The sequence below is a fragment of the Meles meles genome, chromosome 16 (genome assembly GCF_922984935.1).
Source record: "Meles meles chromosome 16, mMelMel3.1 paternal haplotype, whole genome shotgun sequence".
Taxonomy (NCBI): domain Eukaryota; kingdom Metazoa; phylum Chordata; class Mammalia; order Carnivora; family Mustelidae; genus Meles; species Meles meles.
Genome location: NC_060081.1, coordinates 39,726,452 through 39,746,500, shown reverse-complemented (window position 1 = coordinate 39,746,500; position 20,049 = coordinate 39,726,452). Strand labels below are relative to the sequence as shown.

At 42.6% G+C, this 20,049-nt stretch overlaps 1 protein-coding gene across 2 annotated transcripts in view; it reads left to right on the top strand.

The window, feature by feature from the left end:
- The window catches only part of SEC23B (SEC23 homolog B, COPII coat complex component), a 48,112-nt gene that overhangs the window by 16,844 nt on the left and 11,219 nt on the right, over positions 1 to 20,049 (top strand). For both annotated transcript variants that reach the window (XM_045981125.1, XM_045981124.1), the window contains exons 10-16: positions 1,133 to 1,256; positions 2,449 to 2,529; positions 8,076 to 8,165; positions 9,104 to 9,210; positions 10,625 to 10,778; positions 12,946 to 13,023; positions 16,378 to 16,539. In XM_045981125.1, coding sequence (XP_045837081.1) covers positions 1,133 to 1,256; positions 2,449 to 2,529; positions 8,076 to 8,165; positions 9,104 to 9,210; positions 10,625 to 10,778; positions 12,946 to 13,023; positions 16,378 to 16,539 — 796 coding nt within the window. The remainder of the gene's footprint in view (positions 1 to 1,132; positions 1,257 to 2,448; positions 2,530 to 8,075; positions 8,166 to 9,103; positions 9,211 to 10,624; positions 10,779 to 12,945; positions 13,024 to 16,377; positions 16,540 to 20,049) is intronic.

Sequence of the window (20,049 nt, the reverse complement as noted above, 5' to 3'; positions counted from 1 at the left end):
AGATAGCTGGACCAGATGATCTTGTGTTCTGCCCAGTTCTGAACTCCTGTTTGATGATTGATGGCTGGACACATAACTTGCATCATGCTGTGTTTATCTGCCCCAGCACATGAACTGCAGAGATTCTGAACAGTGTTTCCCTCTAACATCAAAAAGGCATGAAAAAGTTATTCATACATTAGAAGAAATAATTCACATACAGCCAAAGATTCAATGTTTTGAGGCAGTTAATTAACCTGAAAAGGATTTCTCACAGGCTTTGGTATTTCCCCTACCAGAGAAGAGTGAGGGGAGCTGGACACATTTTCTCAGTAGATACAACCCATTAAGCCTGTGGGCTTATCAGTGAACGGTTCTTTTGTTTTCTTTCTTTCTTTCTTTCTTTTGGAAATATTTACAGATTCACAAGAAATTGCAAAAATAGGTAGCAACTTTCAGAAATGCAGTGCAGTGTCACAGCCAGGAACTGACGTTGGTGTGATGTGATGAACTGTATTACAGACCATACTGGGATTTCACCAGTTTGTATGGGCACTGATTTTTTTAACATGTAGGTATGCATCGTATGAGACTGTATCATCATCAATTTGTGTAACCACCACTGTGGTAAAGATTTAGAATTGTTGTTTTGTTTTGTTTAAAGATTTTATTTATTTGACATAAAGACACTAGAGAGGGAACAGAAGCAGGGGAGTGGGAGAGGGAGAAGCAGGCTCCCTGCTGAGCAGGGAGCCCAATTCGGGACTCAATCCTACGACCCTGGGATCATGATCTGAGCCAAAGGCAGACACTTAATGACTGAGCCACCCAGGCACCCCAGGATTTAGAACTGTTCTAAGGGATCCTATCTTTGATGTCTTTTTTTTCTTTCTTTCTTTCTTTTTTTTCTGGTGGTTTTATTTAAGCATGGGCCGGGGGGCGGGACCCATGGGCAGAAAGAGCTCTCTTTGATGTCTTAAAAATAGTGTCTTTCCTGATTACGCATTGAACTTGCTGTTTCCGGTTTAAGTTAATATCACCTTCATGGACGTAGTTTTTTCCCCCCCTTCTTTAAGTTCGATTTGTTAACACCAGGGAAGCATCTGAATGGCTTTCAGTCATCCTAAATGTTCACTTTCTTCTTCTTTCCCAGAGGCCACATGGTGATGGGAGACTCTTTCAACACTTCTCTCTTCAAGCAGACGTTCCAAAGAATTTTTAGTAAAGATTTCAATGGAGATTTCCGCATGGCATTTGGTGCTACTTTGGAAGTGAAGGTACAATAGCTTTCTGACACTTTAATGAAAGATTAGTTCTCTTACTTAGTAGTCAGACTTGTACAAGCCTCACCTTGCTGGACATGGGCATCTAAAGGTAAATTAAAAGGTTCCCAGCAAAATAGTTTAAGAAGGTATATTGATTCTATCTCTATGCTGCTTAAGTTGACCTGTATATTAATTACTGTTCTAAACAAAGTGCTCTCTGATTGCCTTGCAGGCTCTGCTCTGTCTTGCTCTAGGACAGCAGGCCTAAGAATTAGTGGTGGGCTAAGGCCACAAGGTGTTGAGTCCCCCGCACCCCCACCGCCATGTTTATAATATAATATAAGCATGTTTATATTTAGCACCTGCCTGCAGACTAGCCAGAGTACTTGAAAATAAGTGTAGCACTGTGAGTTTGGGTCTTGTTTTTTTCTTGTAGGGACTAAAATCCCTGCACACTTGATTCTGAGTCATTGAGAAAACATTAGAAGGAGGTGTTACATAAAGGGATTAGGATTATTACTTTGAGAATTGAAGATAATCATTAAATCATTTAGATTAAACTTTAAACATTCTTCTCAGATTTTTGAGTTTTTTTTTATTAAGTTGAAGAGGAATAGACTTTAGTGAATTAAGATTTTAAAATCTAAGTATATTGGCCTTGTCATTATGTTGGAGCTCATGAATTAAGTATTTTTAAAACAACATAAAACAGTATATTCACTGATGAGAAATTAAAATTATGACTGAGTACCTGGGATTGGAAAAAAAAATGTATTGTTGGTAGAATTGTTATCTTCTATGTGTATAATAATTTCAGAGGTGAGGGGGTACCTCACTGGCTCAGTCAGAAGAGCATGAGACTCTTAATCTCAGGGTTGTGAGTTTGAGCTCCACACTGGGTATAGAGATTATACCCAGTGTGGAGCTCAAACTCACAAAAAAAAAAAAGTAAATTCAAAGGTGAGAGTTGAAAATACAGCATCTTTGGAACAAAGTTAATTCAATTTAAAGGAGGATTTTACTAAAGTTTGCATTGGATTATCATGGGCATGGAAAAGTTTGTAAGAGCATGATCCATGTAGGATTTCTTTTTGGTGGAATGATAATGTTGCCATATTTTACCCATAAATTTTAATTGTGTCTTTTGTGAGAGGGTGGTTTTCAGTGAATTTTACCTTTACATGCTTGTGTATTTCCATTTTAGACCTCTCGGGAACTGAAAGTTGCAGGAGCCATTGGTCCTTGTGTGTCTCTGAATGTGAAAGGACCATGTGTGTCAGAAAATGTAAGGAAAACTCTATCATCCTCACCTCCTGTGCCCCAGGATTTAACCCATTATAACTGTAACCCATTCAAAATGTCAGAACAGGGTGATCTTACCTCATGTCACCTGTTGGGATGTGTCTGTTGGTGAAGGGAGAAGGGTCAACTCTTATGACCACAACTCTTGAGAGGCAGTGTCCTATCTGTCCATCTATCTTAAGGGTCAGAGGGTGGCTCAGAGGGGTCAGGTGTCTTGCTTTCTGGGTCAGAGCTGATAGGGAGGACTAGAGCCCAGGTTCCCCTGAACCCCCATCCTTGTCTGGGTCTCTGTGCCAGTGAGCCACAACGTATTCTGTTTAGCAAGGCAAGTATTCAGCAAGAACCTTCAGGAATAAACCTCTGTGCTTGTTGCCCTTAGAGGTGATACCTTTGTCTCACTTCTCAGAAACCATTTTGAGTTGGTTGGGCATGAATGACACTGTTGTATATGCAGATAGCTATGTTCTTTGGGTAGCAAAATTTTGAGAATACGTGAATGAAGTAAAGTTACGGTAGGTGGTGAGGTAGCTTTGCTGGTGGCTTGCTTCCTCTGCTTATACTTTAGCTTCGAGGAGACAAACTACTGGGTCCAGTAAGGCCTATCCAGGGTGGTTCTGGGCTGCGGTTGTCTCATTCCTGTCCTTCCCTTGTTGTCCTCTTCAATGAGACGGTGGTCTGTAGAGCCAGACGTGGATCCAGGGGCACAGATCTACCCCTGCCAGTCTTGTGTCCGGACATGGTATTTACTTGCTCTGGGATTCAACATCTTTGGGAAGTGGGGATAGGAATAGTACCTCACTTGGCAGTGCTGTTGGGAGGACTGAAGGAATAAGTTCAGGTAAACTGCTCAGAAGAGCCCCTGGCACAAGGGAGGCTCACGCCGGATTTCAACTTTCACATCCTCACTTTGTCTTCGTCAGCTGTGAACATTCACTTAGTGACTACTTTGGTTAACCTTTTGATGAAGTTGCCAGAGGCAAACTGATTTGAGAATATTCCTGTAATCCCTTGGGCGAGACAGGTGGCTGCCCCAAAGCCCATCTGAGGAGTTACCCGTTACCCTGGTGTACCAAGGGACTAATGCCTAATTAGTACCTAATTCCTAATTAGTACCTAATTCCTGGCAGGGCTTCGAAACCCTGCTCAGTTCCAAAATATGTTCCATACACTTAAAATCTGCCTTAGAAGGTAATTTTATGAATCAGTATATGAGCTGATTAGCTGTTCTAAGATCTGGTAGCGATCAGCCATGAGATTTTGGGAGGGGGCTTGGAGGATGCAAAAGGGGTAGGAATGCAGGTCAATATACAGAGAAACTTAGAGAAGAGTGTAAGGAGTTCAGTATTTGCACCACTTAGAGTCTGCATTTGTCAACATTTAGTCATTCTCGCTGTCCTCTTTCTTTGCAATATTTGCTTTGTTCATCTGGTCATTATCTGTCTGCCAGGTTCACGTTATGTACTTCACAGAACCTTGGAACAGCAAGCTGCAGAGGTCACGACACTTAGCCTTTCAGTCTGCGTCTTCTAAAATTAAGGATGGGGGGGGCGCCTGGCTGGCTCAGTGGGTTAAGCCTCTGCCTTCAGCTCAGGTCATGATCTCAGGGTCCTGGGATCGAGCCCCGTATCGGGCTCTCTGCTCAGCAGGGAGCCTGCTTCCTCCCCTCTCTGGCTGCTGCTCTGCCTACTTGTAATCTCTCTCTCTCAATCTGTAAAAAAGAAAAAAAAAAATTAAAAAAAAAAAATAAAATAAAATTAAGGATGGGGGTGCCTGGGTGGCTCAGTGGGTTAAAGCCTCTGCCTTCGGCTCAGGTCATGATCCCAGGGTCCTGGGATCGAGCCCCGCATCCGGCTCTCTGCTCAGTAGGGAGCCTGCTTCCTCCTCTCTGCCTGCCTCTCTGCCTACTTGTGATCTCTGTCGTTAAATAAATAAATAAATTTAAAAAAGTAATAAATAAAATTAAATTAAGGATGTTCGCCTACTGTGACATTAAAGCAAACCTAAGGAAACAGTAATTCACTAATATCATCTGTGGCTAGCCATAGTCTTTCTCTGCTTTAACCCCAAATACCCTTTGTAGCTGTTTCCCCCCCCAACTAGTAACTGCATCTAGCATTATATAGCCTTAGTCTTTTTAAATCTGGAACAGTCTTCCTGTTCTACAGGGTTTTTTGCTTTTTTGTTTGTTGACAGTGATTTGTGCCAAGCATCTGTGTCTTCCGCAATAGAGTATTGCAAATTCTTAGTGTATCTGATCGTTTCCTTGCTGCGGTGGTGAGCTGGTTTCTATCCTCCCTGTGTTTTCTGTAAAGTGAAAGTTAGGTTAGCAATTAGGTTCAGGTTAGACCTTTTGTCCACCATGGTTCCTGAGTGATCTTACACCTCGTGTGTTTCTTCAGGAGGCACTTCTGTCTAGTCATGTGTTAGTGGTGCTGAGTTAGACTGTGGAGAAGGTGATGACTGTCCTATGTCTTTCTGTTATAAGGGCATGTTTCCTTTTTGCCATTAGCAAGAGATCTGTTGAACAAGATTGTAGCAAAATATGAATATCTTGTTTGCCAACAGCTTTTGTTTAAGCATCCATTGATTATCCTTACTCGAATCATTATTTTATTGGAGATTATAAAATGGTGATTTCCTGATTTTATCTTCATAGTTACTCTGGTAAAGACAGGGTAAATGCTTCCATAAGGAATTTGTGTGTTAGTGAGAAAATGTATTGTCAGGGCTCTGCAGAGATTGTGGCCCCTTCAGGCATTGGTGCTTATAGAACAGGAAAACTTTTCTCTTTCCTCTACCCATCTTGATCTCATTGGCTGGGCCCTGCAAACGGGCCTGACAAAAGACAGATTTCACAAGAGAAAAAATTCATGCATGCATTGCACATAGACACGTCACATGTGCATTCTAAGTAAGGAGCAACTCAAAGGGTGGTTAGAACTTGGGATTACCTGGCATCTTAACAAAAGAACAGTAAATCTATAGAAAAGTGACAAGACATAGGAAAGGCACTTTGAGCTTCTGGGGGAGACACCTTGTGGAAAAGCAGGTAGATGGGGATAGATGGGGGAGCTAATGGAAGAGAAGAGTTGGTCTTCGCAAGTTTGTTGTATAGACTCCTCTTGTACGATCTCTGGGCTGATAAGCATCTAGAGTTGTTTTTGATGATTGAGAATCATCCTGCCCTTGGTAGGGAGAGGGCAGGGAGTTTTCTTATGACTGCTGTTTTTAAATTACCTTCAGCTTAAAATAATCCTTTTGTCAGAGCGGCATATTTTGTGATGGCATACACCAAACCCAACTTGAAACTTCAACACGTTTCATATTATAAAAATTGAGTTGGTGGGGCACCTGGGTGGCTCAGTTGGTTGCGACTGACTCTTGATCTCTCCTCAGGTCATGATCTCAGGGTCGTGGGATTGAGCCCTAGTCAGGCTCCATGCTTGGTGGGGAGTCTGCTTGAGATTCTCTCTCCCTCTCCCCTTCCACCTGCTCACTCGCATGCTCTCTGCCCCCTCCCCCACCCTTTGTCCCTTCTCTCAAATAAATAAATCTTTTTTTTTTTTTTTAAAGATTCTATCTATTTATTTGACAGAGAGAGAGATCACAAGTAGGCAGAGAGGCAGGCAGAGAGAAAGGAGGAAGCAGTCTCCCCGCAGAGCAGAGAGCCTGATGCGGGGCTCGATCCCAGGACCCTGAGATCATGACCTGAGCCGAAGGCAGTGGCCTAATCCACTGAGCCACCCAGGCGCCCCTCAAATAAATAAATCTTAAAAAAAAACCAAAACTGAGTTGGTGGTATGAGAAAGGATCAGGAGAAGGGATTGGCAAGTCAAAAATGGGAGGCACGCAAGCTCCTTTTGCTTCTTTACCATTTTCCCTGGGTGTGGCCCTTGACCTTCCAGCAGATGTTACCTGCTGCTTTTAGAAAAGGTCACTAAAAGGGAAGGTGGACATGCACAAATCCGTCCATTTAGCTGTCTTTCTTTGGAAATACTAATGAAACAGTGTCCTCTCCACTTTCCACCTTAGAGCTGCTCCGTGATTTCAACTAAGAATCTTCCCTTTGCCCTCTGACCATCTCCTTCCTGAGACTGCTGGTTCTTTGGCCAGGTACAAAGGCTCCTGGCAGGCTTCGTAGAGGCCAGAGTGGCTTCAGTTAGCTCTGCTCAGCAGACTGTACAGTTTGGGTGGTGTACAATTCAGAGTCGTACAAAAGAATAGGACCCTCTTAAATGAATACTCACATAACTTACTGAAAAGCATGGTATTTTGCATTTTGATGAGTGTTAAATGGGTAATATTGTCTTTAGAACAATAAAGTGTTTATTTCAGAATCTAACAATCTTGGTTGACAGTTCACATTTTAGTGAACTTCATTTATCATTGGAGGTGCTTCAACTGGTCAATAAAATGCAGCCTTTATACCACTAAAATCCCAGTTCTCTTACAAAAAATTTGTATGTAGCTTGGCATAAAGGAATTGGATTGAAAATTAATATTAATAGCTAACATTCTATAAATACTCTTTTTTTTTTTTAAGATTTTATTTGTTTGACAAAGATCACAAGTAGGCAGAGAGAGAGGAGGAAGCAGGCTCCCTGCTGAGCAGAGCACCCGATGCGGGGCTCTGTCCTAGGACCCTGAGCAGAGGCTTTAACCCACTGAGCCACCCAGGCACCCTCTTTTTTTTTTTTTTTTTTTTTAAAGATTTTATTTATTTGGGACAGAGAGAGAGAGAGAGAGAACATGAGTGAGGGGCAGAGGGAGAGGGAGGAACAAGTTCCCCGCTTAGCAATGAGCCCAGTGTGGGGCCTGATTCCAGGACCCTGTGATCATGGCCCAAGCTGAAGGCAGACAGTTAACCAAGTGAGCCACCCAGGCCCCCCCTCCTCTTATTCTAATAATAATAGTGAAACTTTTCAAGCTAAGCATATAGTTCTGTCTTTTCTAGTATTTGCTTCTTCCCCAACCCTGACTTGATTCTTTCAGCTAACTTCAGTATTATGTTCCATGTGTGTGGAGAGAAAGAAAAAGAGAGCGAGAGTGCACTTTCTTGGTGATAAAATGGAAATTGGTCAGAGTTCAGATATAAAAAGCTTAATTTGGGGATGCCAAGGTAGCTCAGTCATTTGAACTTCCGACTCTTGGATTCAGCACAGGTCATGATCGCAACATTGTGAGATCAAGCCCTGTGTGGGGGATCTGCGCTCAGCAGGGACTCTGCTTGAGATTTTCTCTCTCCTTCTGCCCCTACCGCCACTCTCTCTTTATCGCTCTTTCTCAAATAAATAAATAAATCTTTAAAAAAAAAATCAAATAAATAAAAAGAAAAAAAGCTTAAATTTAGAGTCCTATCCTAGCTCTTATTCTGTCTTATAATTGTACTTTTTAAAGTTAAATTTAAATTTTCATTTGGAATGAGATCTTCCAAGTAGACTACTGTCCTTAGAGTCCATAGTTTTCATTAGCAGTTAACCATAGAAGTAGCTTTTTTGTTTTTGTTTTAATTCCTCTTTTCACCCCTAGGAACTTGGTGTGGGTGGCACAAGTCAGTGGAAAATCTGTGGCCTGGATCCCACATCTACACTTGGCATCTACTTTGAAGTAGTCAATCAGGTGAGTTGGATTTCTTTCTGAGTATTCATGTCACAGTGTTCTGTTTTCTGATCTCTTACTGACTGGCGGCCTCTGGTTTCTTTCTGTGTGGACTGATGCTACTTTGGGCTTATGTTTGCCTGATACCAGTCCAGCATGATCTTCTTTTCTCCTTTTAGGGTTTGATCAGAGTTAGATAGCATATTGCTTTCATCACTTAAATTGTTGGACTGATAAGCTCATCAGAAGGGGAATGGCTTTTACCAGTCATCATAATGGTTGTGAAGTTTTGAAAGTGTCAAGTTTTGCCCCCAGTATTTGATTTTAAAAAATCCTAATTTATAGGAAAATGAAAAGAATTTTACAGCGAATACTTGTACACCTACAACTCTGATTCTGTAGTTAACATTTTACTGTATTTACTTTGCCACATACCTATTTATTCATCAATTAATCTTATTTTTGATGCCTTTCTTTCTTTTTAAGAGGGGGTGTGAGGGAGGGGCAGAGGAAGAGGGAGAGAGAATCCCAAGCAGGGTCCATGCCCAGCACAGAGCCCTACATGGGGCTTGATCTCATGACCCTGAGATCATGACCTGAGCTGAAATCAGGAGTCAAATGCTAAACCGATTGAGTCACTCAGGTGTCCCTTATTTTTGACGCATTTTAAAACAAATTGCACTCCTCAGTGTCTTTCATCCCTAAATACTTTAGCATGTGTATCATTCACTTGAATTTATTACTAATTTGAATATGGTTCCTTTTTTTAAATTTTTTTTTTTGAGGTAAAAGTTATATGTGGTGAAATGCCCAGATTTTAAGTGTACCATTCAGAATGCATCAAGAACTGTGTTGTTAACACTGTGTCAGTCGTTTGAGGAAGAGCACAGTGGGCTCTGTGACCATTTGTGTTTGAGTCATGCCTCTAACAGTACCTGTGTGTGGCCTGTATCCTGCAGCACAACGCCCCAGTCCCCCAAGGAGGCAGAGGCGCCATCCAGTTTGTCACGCAGTATCAACACTCCAGCACCCAGAGACGCATCCGTGTGACCACCATTGCCAGAAAGTGAGCAGTCCTGGTTTCCTTTCTGTTGAGCCCCCAGTGTTTTCCCTTTGAAGAGATAATTTGGCATCTCTTAGTTTATCTGTAATTCCATTGAATGGTTCTCACCAATCCTGACTGGCTCATTTGATCAGAGAAGGAGGCAGAGGAAGAGGCATTGCTGGCCAACCTAGTTAGGCCTGCAGGCACTCTCCTGGAGGGATCCTCTTTTGGTAGGAATAAGTTCATTAAAAATTAATTTTCATTATAGTCAGATAAGTAGCCCATAAATACATCCTTCTCGTAAAAGATACAAACAGCTCATAAGTATATAAAGAATGGGTCCCTTTACTTGCTCTTCCAGAGGTGAAATGTTATTACTGCACAGGTGTTTATCACGGGCCCATTTCCATGGAGTTCTATACCATATGTGTGTATAACATGCATGTTGGCTTCTTATTTTTGGCATGTCTGTAAATTTTTCTTGGTAATCAGTCAGGGACATCTTCTGTATCAGTACGTACTAGCTGTTCCTTCCCTGTAGTGGCCTGTTTCCTCACTAATAATATCGATCTTTAATATGCCAATATAGAGCAGTTTACCACTTTTATATGGATTTTTCTGTTTATTAATGGGTTGAACACTTTTCATATTTATTGGCCATGTATATTTCTTCTGTGATAGCCTTTTCCCATTTTGTAAAGCCTATTTCTTTGTTTTGTTTATTGACTTGCATCGACTTTTTATGTATTCTGGATATGATTATTGTTTGTGGTTCATATCTGTTCATGGCCTGTCTGTTGTCTTTCAGTTTTGTTCATAGTGTCTTAATCTATCTAGAAAACTTTCATATATATGCTGATTCTTTCTGCCATGGGTATGATGTGGAAATTCATTTTGTGAATTTGTAAACATACAGATTTTTGCAAGATTGACCTGGAGGAAGGAACTAGAGGCTTGGGTACTTCTAGGGTATCTACTCTCATGCTATCTTGTAGAATTTTGGGAAGTTCTCTGTAATTTTTCCTTTGCTCTTCTTTTTTTTTTTTTTTTAAAGATTTTATCTATTTATTTGACAGACAGAGGTCACAAGTAGTCAGAGAGGCAGGCTGGGGTTGGTGGGGGAAGCAGACTCCCTGCTGAGCAGAGATCCTGATGCAGGGCTCAATCCCAGGACCCTGAGATCATGACCTGAACTGAAGGCAGAGGCTTAACCCGCTGAGCCACTGAGGAACAACTTTCCTTTGCTCTTAAAGCCTTCAGAGATCGGATGAGGGTAAATGAAAACATGTAAAACTCCTGTGATTCCTTACTGATGTTGCAGTTTGAATCTATGTTGCCTTAGATGAGGGAGCAGGACTTAGATTTCCATATCTTACCGGAAAGGCTTTCCAGTCTCTCCCGAATGTAAGTGTGGCACTGATTCTGGACTTGTCAGTTGGGCAGATCCTCAGAGCCAACTCAGGCACATAGAAGCGGCGTTTGACCAGGAGGCCGCAGCAGTCTTGATGGCTCGGCTGGGAGTGTTCCGTGCGGAGTCGGAGGAGGGACCTGATGTGCTCCGGTGGCTGGACCGACAGCTCATTCGACTGGTGAGTTGGGAACTGTGGCACCAGTTTCAGTCGTAGTTTCTGCTCTGTGTTTGAGAAGAGAACACTGGCACAGACACCTGTCATTTCATATAGTCAGTCAACAAGCACTTTGTGTTGCTTGCCTTATGCCAAACGCTGAATGTTCTGGGAGTAATGTAAGAGAGGGTTATACGTGCATTTTCCCCTCAAGGACTTATATTACCATGAGAAAGAAACAACACACGCAGGACATTTAGAGAAGGATGCAAATCTGTACAGTAAAGGTTGATTTAGATGAGTCCCTTTGAGTGCTGTGGTTCTATATTTTCTTTGCAGATCATAGAGATTTTTTTTAGCAATAGGGATACGTGGCCCAGTGAATGTGGAGATGCCTCATAATGTTATTTTGGGTCTGATCAGGAGAGATAAACCGTGCAGTGATTTAAACAGGGGAAGCATGAACAAGCGTGTGGGACATGGCTTTGCATTTCAGTTTATGCAGAGCAGCTGGAGAGACCATGGGAGCACAGGTTGGTGGGGAGAAGTAGTGAAAGTATGGCTTAATTTTAGAATTCTTCATTTTATTTATGAAGTTATTTTAATGTGTGTTATTGAAATGTTAACATACAGTGTAACTGTAGCTTCATGTGCACTGCAGTGATTGAACAATTCCATTGGAATGCCTTGCTTTTAAAGTTAAGTCACTGTTTAGGTGTGATTCCCAAGCAGGGGCCTGCCATCAGCATGATACTTGTGTTTACATTTGCCATTACTGTGTGAGATAAACAGGAGGGTGAAAGGCTACTGATAGGGAGACCAGTGGAGGATTCTGGAGGCTCAAGAGAGCTGAGACCAGGGTGGTGGTAGGACAGTTGGAGGGGAGGGCAAGTTTGGAATCAAGGTGTAGGCTGAAAGAAGAATTGATAAAACTTGCTCAAACAATGTGGAATCAAAACCCAAAAAATGAACATTGACTTAAGTTTTAAGTGTGGGTGACTGCAAAAGATGATGGAGAGAGAAAAGAACTGGAAGATGGGAAAGGGCGGGGGGAGGCATAATTTTTTTTTTTTTTTAAGATTTTGTTTATTTATTTGACAGAGAGAGATCACAAGTAGGCAAAGAGGCAGGCAGAGAGAGTGAGAGGGAAGCAGGCTCCCTGCCGAGCAGAGAGCCAGATGCGGGACTCGATCCCAGGACCCTGAGATCATGACCTGAGCCGAAGGCAGCGGCCTAAACCACTGAGCCACCCAGGCGCCCGGCATAATTTTTTTTTAATGTAATAAATAGTTGAATTTACTTTATTCATGAACTTGTACATGTGAGAGAAGTACGTGTGAGGGAAGCTGTTCTGTAGTTGGGTCCTAGTCCCCACAGGAGCTAAGGTTAGAGGCAGCACTGGACAGGGGCAGTGTGGGAGGGGCAAACTTATATGAGATGAGTCTGGTTCTCCTGTTACTTGTAGCTGAAGCAGTGAGGATGGGAGCAAGCGGCCAAGAACTAGCCTCCCAAGAAACCCACGGTTACGACAAAGGGAGATGAAGGGCTATGGAACAAGACAGAGAAGGATCAGTTGGAGACGAAAGGTGCCATGTTAGTGGCTGGAAGAGAATTTCACAGACTTTGGGGGAGTCACTTGACCTAGGGTCCTGGGGAGTCCAGGAAGGTGAGAGCTGTACCAGGTCACTGGACTTGGTAGGAGAGAGTAACTGTCAGAGATGGGCTTTCTTTCAATGGCGGAGGCTTCAGTTCTCTAGTGGCTGGAGGAGATGTGTGAAACAAAGAGGAAATAAAAGCGGAAGAGAAAATGTTCAGAAATTTGTCTTTGAAGGAAGGAAGAAAATTGAGCTATAGTGTCACAGACTTAGGGGCTTTCCTTATGGAAGAGGCACCCGAGAAAGCTCCTTGAGCCACTGACCCATCAGAGCAGTCCTCCGGCAGCATCGCCTAGGAGCTGGTTAGAAATGCAGGCTCTCTCCAGATCTGCGGAATCAGAATCTATGTTTAGCAGTACCCTGAGTGGTGGGTCTGCCAGGCTGTGCTTGAGAAGTGCTGGTCCGGGACCCTCAGTAAGTCAAAGTTGAGACTGGAGTGTAGCTCTTCTACTGCAAGGATTATTCCAGGTGACACTGACTGGACGTTTTTTTCTCTCTTTCTCTTTTTTGCCTTTTTTGCTGTTTTCTTTCAACAGTGTCAGAAGTTTGGACAGTATAACAAAGAAGATCCCACTTCTTTTAGGTTATCAGATTCCTTCTCTCTGTATCCTCAGGTAAGTAATAGGTATTTTTTAAGTAACTAGAGAAGAATGAATTGTGATAGAAATGAAACTCTGCTCTCAGGCTCAAGTGAAGACTTGGTGGGTTTTGAGGCTCCCATCTATAGGTGATGAAGGTTGTCCAGTTAAGGACAGATATTGTGTCTGTGTGTGAGACCGTGCCTCAGCCCTATGGAAGACAGAGATGACACGCAGAGAGAAGATAATGGCTCCCCAACTCCCATGAAGAGGCAAAACAGGGTTGTTGCTGAAGGGAACAGCAAAATCTCATTTGTAGAAGTTCTGGGCCGGCAGCTACCTCAGTGGTCACTCAAGCAAATGAAGCACGCTTGAAGGTGAACATTACAAAATGAGGCCACAGATAATGGCAAATATTTAATAATCCCTGCATAGTGACGGTGCTGATCGTACCTGGGAATCAGCAGTAGCAAGCAGTACCTGTAAATAACTGCGCTGTGCATGAACCAGCCACTTGGGGGGCATCAGACGGTGAAAGGAGGGACAGAAGTGGACACGGCATGAAGCCGTCATCAGGAATCTGTATTTACCTCTCCTGACGTCCACTCTCGTCTATAAATGAGGAGGCTGGAGCTGGACTGGGTGGGTGGTTGTGAGGATGGCGGGCTAAGGCGGAGAGTGTGGTCCACAGGGCCAGGCGCCTGGGAAGCACTTGGTCAGTGTAGGCCCACTCCACAGCTGGGGCCCATGACTCTCAGGTGGCTTTCACAGGTACAGCTTTCCTGGAGTTGGAAGCTTTTCCCTTCCCTCAGAGATGCCTTAATGAGGAATAGGTAGAGAGCAGCAAGCTTTCATCTTTATTTATTTATTTATTTTTAAAGATTTTATTTATTTATTTATTTATTTATTTATTTATTTATTTATGTATTTGACAGAGATCACAAGTAGGCAGAGAGGCAGGCAGAGAGTATGTATTTGACAGAGATCACAAGTAGGCAGAGAGAGAGGAAGGGAAGCAGGCTCCCCGCTGAGCAGAGAGCCTGACGTGGGGCTCCATGCCAGGACCCTGGGATCATGACCTGAGCCAAAGGCAGAGGCTTTAACCCACAAAGGCAGAGGCTTTAACACAAACTTTCATCTTTAAATAAATTTCTGAGCACTCAGATATCCCAGTAGGTATTACTCTTTTGATTACTCAGTTTGGAAAGTGGACACAAGTTTCAGTCATGCTATTGTATAGCTTGGACTCTCAGGGTTAAAAGGGGGTCTTAGGGGTCACTTCACCTGACCCCCTGGCCCAGGGCAGGGCTCTGTGGTCCCTGATGCCCACCCCTGTGGCCTGTGTTAGGGCAGTCGAGGCTGCTCAGTGTTGCAGAGGGCACCGTGGGCCTACCAGACAGAGTTCATGCGGAGTTCCAGCCACTGTCTCTGCCACTGCTGATCCCCTCCCTGAACCCCCATGCATGTTGGTTTCCTCTTTACAAGGACGGAACGGGTCTGGAGAAGTGGTTTCTCGTCTCTTTAAAGTTGTGGAATCCTTTCTTTGAGAGGAGTCCCTCAGAAGCCAGCACATAAGCAGATAGACTTGAGCTGCTCTGGTTGTGCCAATGTGCCACGCTTAGCACCGGCTGCTGCCGGAACACCCTCTCTTGTTCCCCATCTTGGGCCCAAAGGATCTGATGAGATTGAAGAGCACAGTTGGAAAATCTCCGAATGAGGTGGCTTGTAAGATTCCTTTTGTCAAGACATCTAGGTTAGAGGTCAAGCTCACAGTCTTGGGAGCCAGATGCCTGGAATGAAGCAGTTCCGCCCCTCAGTGTGAGTGGCCTTAGGCAAGTTGCCTACCCTGCAGATTGCTCACCCGTAAACCAGGGTGGTAAGCGAAGCTGCTTCATGGCTATATTAGAAGAATTAAATCATTCTTTCAAGTACTTTGTACTTTGCACACAGAATGTATTGACTATGAGCCATGATTTTTTTTTTTTTTTTAGTTTTATTTATTTATTTGAGAGAGAGAGACAGCACAAGTGAGGAGAAGGTGAGAGGGAGAAGCAGACTCCCCATGGAGTTGGGAGCCCGATGCGGGACTTGATCCCAGGACTCTGGGATCATTACCTGAGCCGAAGGCAGTCGCTTAACGGACTGAGCCACCCAGGCGCCCGAGCCATGATTATTATACAGGAGTCAGTGGTTCAATATTTAGAGTCTCAGGAAGCTTTAAACTTTTCAAGGCAGCTCATTTTCATGTTCTGGCACCTCTTTTCCCAGTGTGGGGTTTGAATTCATGACCTAGAGATCAAGACCTGAGCTGAGCTCAAGAGTCGGACCCTTGGGGTGCCTGGGTGGTTCAGTTGGTTCAACATCTTGCCTTCGGCCCAGTTCATGATCCCGAGGTCCTGAGATCAAGCCCTGCATTGGGCTCCCTGCTCAGTGGAGAGCCTACCTCTCCCTCTCCCTCTGCCTGCCACTCCCCCTGCCTATGAGTGCTCACTCCCTCTGTGTCAAATAAATAAATAAAATCTTAAAAAAAAAAATTGGATGCTTAACTGACTGAGCACCCCAGGTGCTTCATTTTATATTATTTTTATTTTTTAAGTATTGGTACCTCTTTAGAATGAGCTAAAAGTCTGCCATGCACCTTCACATCTCAGGGTAAATAGCATCCCTCTCTTCCCTCCACCCTTGATGCCAGCGCAGCAGCCCAGGTCTTGAGCTCTCCGGCCTCTCATCCGTGACTGCATCTGGAGTCCCCTCCCTCTGGCCTCCTCATGCACATTTTTCAGACCCCAATGGCTTGGGAAGCCTCTTGCTGCCCCTCCATCCCTACCCCTACTAGTACTTTCTTGTATCGTGCTCACAACTTTTTATTGTGGCTGCCTGGAGTGTGCCTTTCTTTTCCTCACAGCACTGTGGCCTCTCTAGAGCAGACGTTCTGCCTGCAGCCTGGCCCAGTGACTCCAGAAATAAATGCTGCTTTGCCTTTCCCCCTTCATGCGGAAGCTTTGATATACCACAGGGCCCCTCTCCCTTTCTTAAAAATAATGTTTATGATTGAGGTAAAAAACAGATAGCATAAAATTTACCGTCTTAACCATTTTTCAGTGTGCAGTTCAGTAGTTTTCAGTATATTCACATTGTTATGCAACAGATCTCCAGAACTTTTTTATCCTGCAAAACTGAAACAATGTACTCACTAAACAGCAGCTTCCCGTTTCCCTCTTCCTCCAGGCCCTGGTACTGTCATTGTACTTTCCACTTACAGGAACTCAGAGGCCTTTGTCTAAGGTCTGGCTTCTGTTTCAGAGACCTAAGACAAGCCTGCTGTCTAGGTATCTAAGAAAGTTACAACTGTATGCCCTTGTCTCTCTTTTTTTTTCTTTGTAAATGCAGTTCATGTTCCATCTTAGAAGATCTCCATTTCTCCAAGTGTTTAACAACAGTCCTGACGAGTCGTCGTATTACAGACACCATTTTGCCCGACAGGATCTAACCCAGTCCCTCATCATGATCCAGCCCATTCTGTACTCCTATTCCTTCCACGGGCCACCAGAGGTGAGGTTTATGTGAATGCTTTTGTCAAAATTGGAATCACCTAATACGGGTTGTTTTTTTTTTTCCTAGCAAGTTTACTCTTAGAACAAAGCTGTAAAAAAAAAAAGAAAAAGAAAACTTGGAGTCTTTATAGTACTTTTTTTTTTTTTTTAAAGATTTTATTTATTTATTTGACAGAGAGAGAGATCACAAGTAGGCAGAGAGGCAGGCAGAGAGAGAGGAGGAAGCAGGCTCCCTGCGGAGCAGAGAGCCCGATGCGGGGCTCGATCCCAGGACCCTGAGATCATGACCTGAGCCGAAGGCAGCGGCTTAATCCACTGAGCCACCCAGGCGCCCCGGAGTCTTTATAGTACTTTAACATTATTTCTGAGTATTGAAAAAATACATGTAGGAAAAAGTCACAGGACCTATAAAGAAAGCTATTATCTGTAAAAGGCAGGATTATATGTTTAAAAAAAAAGTAGAAAAATACATAGGTCCTTTTTTTTTCCAATTACTTTGGCCCAGTAATTCCATGTCTTGTGCCTGAAGGAAATCCTCTTACATACAGAAAAAGCCTTGTTCAAAGAAATAGTGAAATGAACTATTATAATAGAAGATTAGAAAATAATCCCATGTCCATTATCACCACTGCTATTGAACATAGTACTAGAAGTCCTAGCCTCAGCAATCAGACAACAAAAAGAAGTTAAAGGCATCCATATCGGCAAAGAAGAAGTCAAACTATCACTCTTTGCAGATGATGTGATACTATATGTGGAAAACCCAAAAGACTCCACTCCAAAACTGCTAGAACTTGTATAGGAATTCATTAAAGTGTCAGGATATAAAATCAATGCACAGAAATCAGTTGCATCTCTTTACACCAATAACAAGACAGAAGAAAGAGAAATTAAGGAGTCAGTCCCATTTGCAATTGCACCCAAAACCTTAAGATACCTAGGAATAAGCCTAACCAAAGAGGCAAAGAATCTATACTTAGAAAACTATAAAGTACTCATGAAAGAAATTGACGAAGACAAAAAGAAATGGAAAAATGTTCCATGCTCCTGGATTGGAAGAACAAATATTGTGAAAATGTCTATGCTACCTAAAGCAATCTACACATTTAATGCAATCCCTATCAAAATGCCATCCATTTTTTTCAAAGAAATGGAACAAATAATCCTAAAATTTATATGGAACCAGAAAAGACCTCGAATAGCCAAAGGAATATTGAAAAGAAGGCCAGAGTTGGTGGCATCACAATTCCGGACTTCAAGCTCTATTACAAAGCTGTCATCATCAAAACAGTATGGTACTGGCACAAAAACAGACATATAGATCAATGGAACAGAATAGAGAGCCCAAAAATACACCCTCAACTCTGTGGTCAGCTAATCTTCGACAAAGCAGGAAAGAATGTCCAATAGAAAAAAGACAGCCTCTTTAACAAATGGTGTTGGGAAAATTGGATAGCCACAGGCAGAAAAATGAAACTGGACCATTTCCTTACACCACACACGAAAATAGACTCAAAGTAGATGAAGGACATCAATGTGAGAAAGGAATCCATCAAAATCCTTGAGAACACAGGCAGCAACCTCTTTGACCTCAGCCGCAGCAACTTCTTCCTAGGAACATCGCCAAAGGCAAGGGAGGCAAGGGCAAAAATGAACTATTGGGATTTCATCAAGATCAGAACCTTTTGCAGAGCAACAGAAACAGTCAACAAAACCAAAAGACAACTGACAGAATGGGAGACTATATTTGCAAATGACATATCAGATAAAGGGCTATTGTCCAGGGGCGCCTGAGTGGCTCAGTGGGTTAAAGCCTCTGCTTTCGGCTCAGGTCATGATCCCAGCGTCCTGGGATTGAGCCCCGCATCGGACTCTCTGCTCAGCAGGGAGCCTGCTTCCCTTCCTCTCTCTCTGTCTGCCTCTCTGTCTACTTGTGATCTCTCTCTGTCAAATAAATAAAAAATTAAAAAAAAAAAAAAGGGCTAGTGTCCAAAATCTATAAAGAGCTTAGCAAACTCAACACCCAAAGAACAAATAATCGAGTAAAGAAATGGGCAGAGGGCATGAACAGACATTTCTGCCAAGAAGACATCCAGATGGCCAACAGACACATGAAAAAGTGCTCCACATTACTCAGCATCAGGGAAATACAAATCAAAACCACAGTGAGATACGACCTCACACCAGTCAAAATGGCTAAAATTAACGAGTCAGGAAATGACTTGAGAAAGGGGAGCCCTCCTACACTGTTGGTGGGAATGGAAGCTGGTGCAACCACTCTGGAAAACAGCATGGAGGTTCCTCAAAAAAAAAAAAAAAAAAAAAGTTGAAAATAGAGCTACTCTATGACCCAGCAATTGCACTATTGGGTATTTACCCTAAAGATACAAACGTAGTGATCTGAAGGGGCACGTGCACCCAAATGTTTATAGCAGCAATGTCCACAATAGCCAAACTATGGAAAGAACCTAGATGTCCATCAGCAGATGAATGGATAAAGAAGATGTGGCATATATATACAATGGAATACTATGCAGCCATCAAAAGAAATGAAATCTTGACATTTGCGACAACGTGAATGGAACTAGAGGGTGTTATACTTAGTGAAATAAGTCAGTTGGAGAAAGACAACTATCATGATCTCCCTGATATGAGGAAGTGGAGATGCAACATGGAGGTTTTGGGGGGTAGGAAAAAAATAAATGAAACAAGATGGGATTGGGAGGGAGACAAACCATAAGAGACTCTTAATCTCACAAAATAAACTGAGGTTTGCTGGGGGCAAGGGGGGTCGGGAGAGGGTCGTTGGGTTATGGACATTGGGGAGAGTATGTGCTATGGTGAGTGCTGTGAAGTGTGTAAACTTGGCTATTCACAGACCTGTACCCCTGGGACTAAAAATACATTATATGTTTATTAAAAAATTTAAAAATTAAAAAAAAATAATCCCAAGTGTTTAATAGTAGAAAAATAAGTAATCTAAGAAATATTTACAGAGTTTATGGAGTGTGATAAAATATTAAAATGTTACATGAAAGGGGCACCTGGCTGGCTCAGTTGGTAGAGCATGAGACCCTTGATCTCTAGGTCGTGAGTTCAAGCCCCTCATTGAGTATAGATGTTACTAAAAAAAATAAAGTTACATGAAAAAAATCAAAATAGAAACTTTACTGAATTATGTATTTTTTAGCATGCAGGAATTAAAAACTATATGAAAATAAATGATGAATATTTGTTGGACTTGGGTACAAATTTTCAAATTTTCCTTAACAAGTACCTTACTTTTATTATTGAATTAGGGATTATAATAAAATGTATTCTGTAGGAAACTTTTAAAACTCCCATTAAAAGCCGTTCTTTTTCATGTAGGCATCACTGTTCTGTCATCTACGGCAATAGATTTGAGAGAATGTGTCTCCAATAGATAAAACACATTTCTAATACAAAACTGAGAATGTTTGGAATTATCTGTGGTTCCTGGAGCAAAAGATGTTCTTAACTTCTCTCC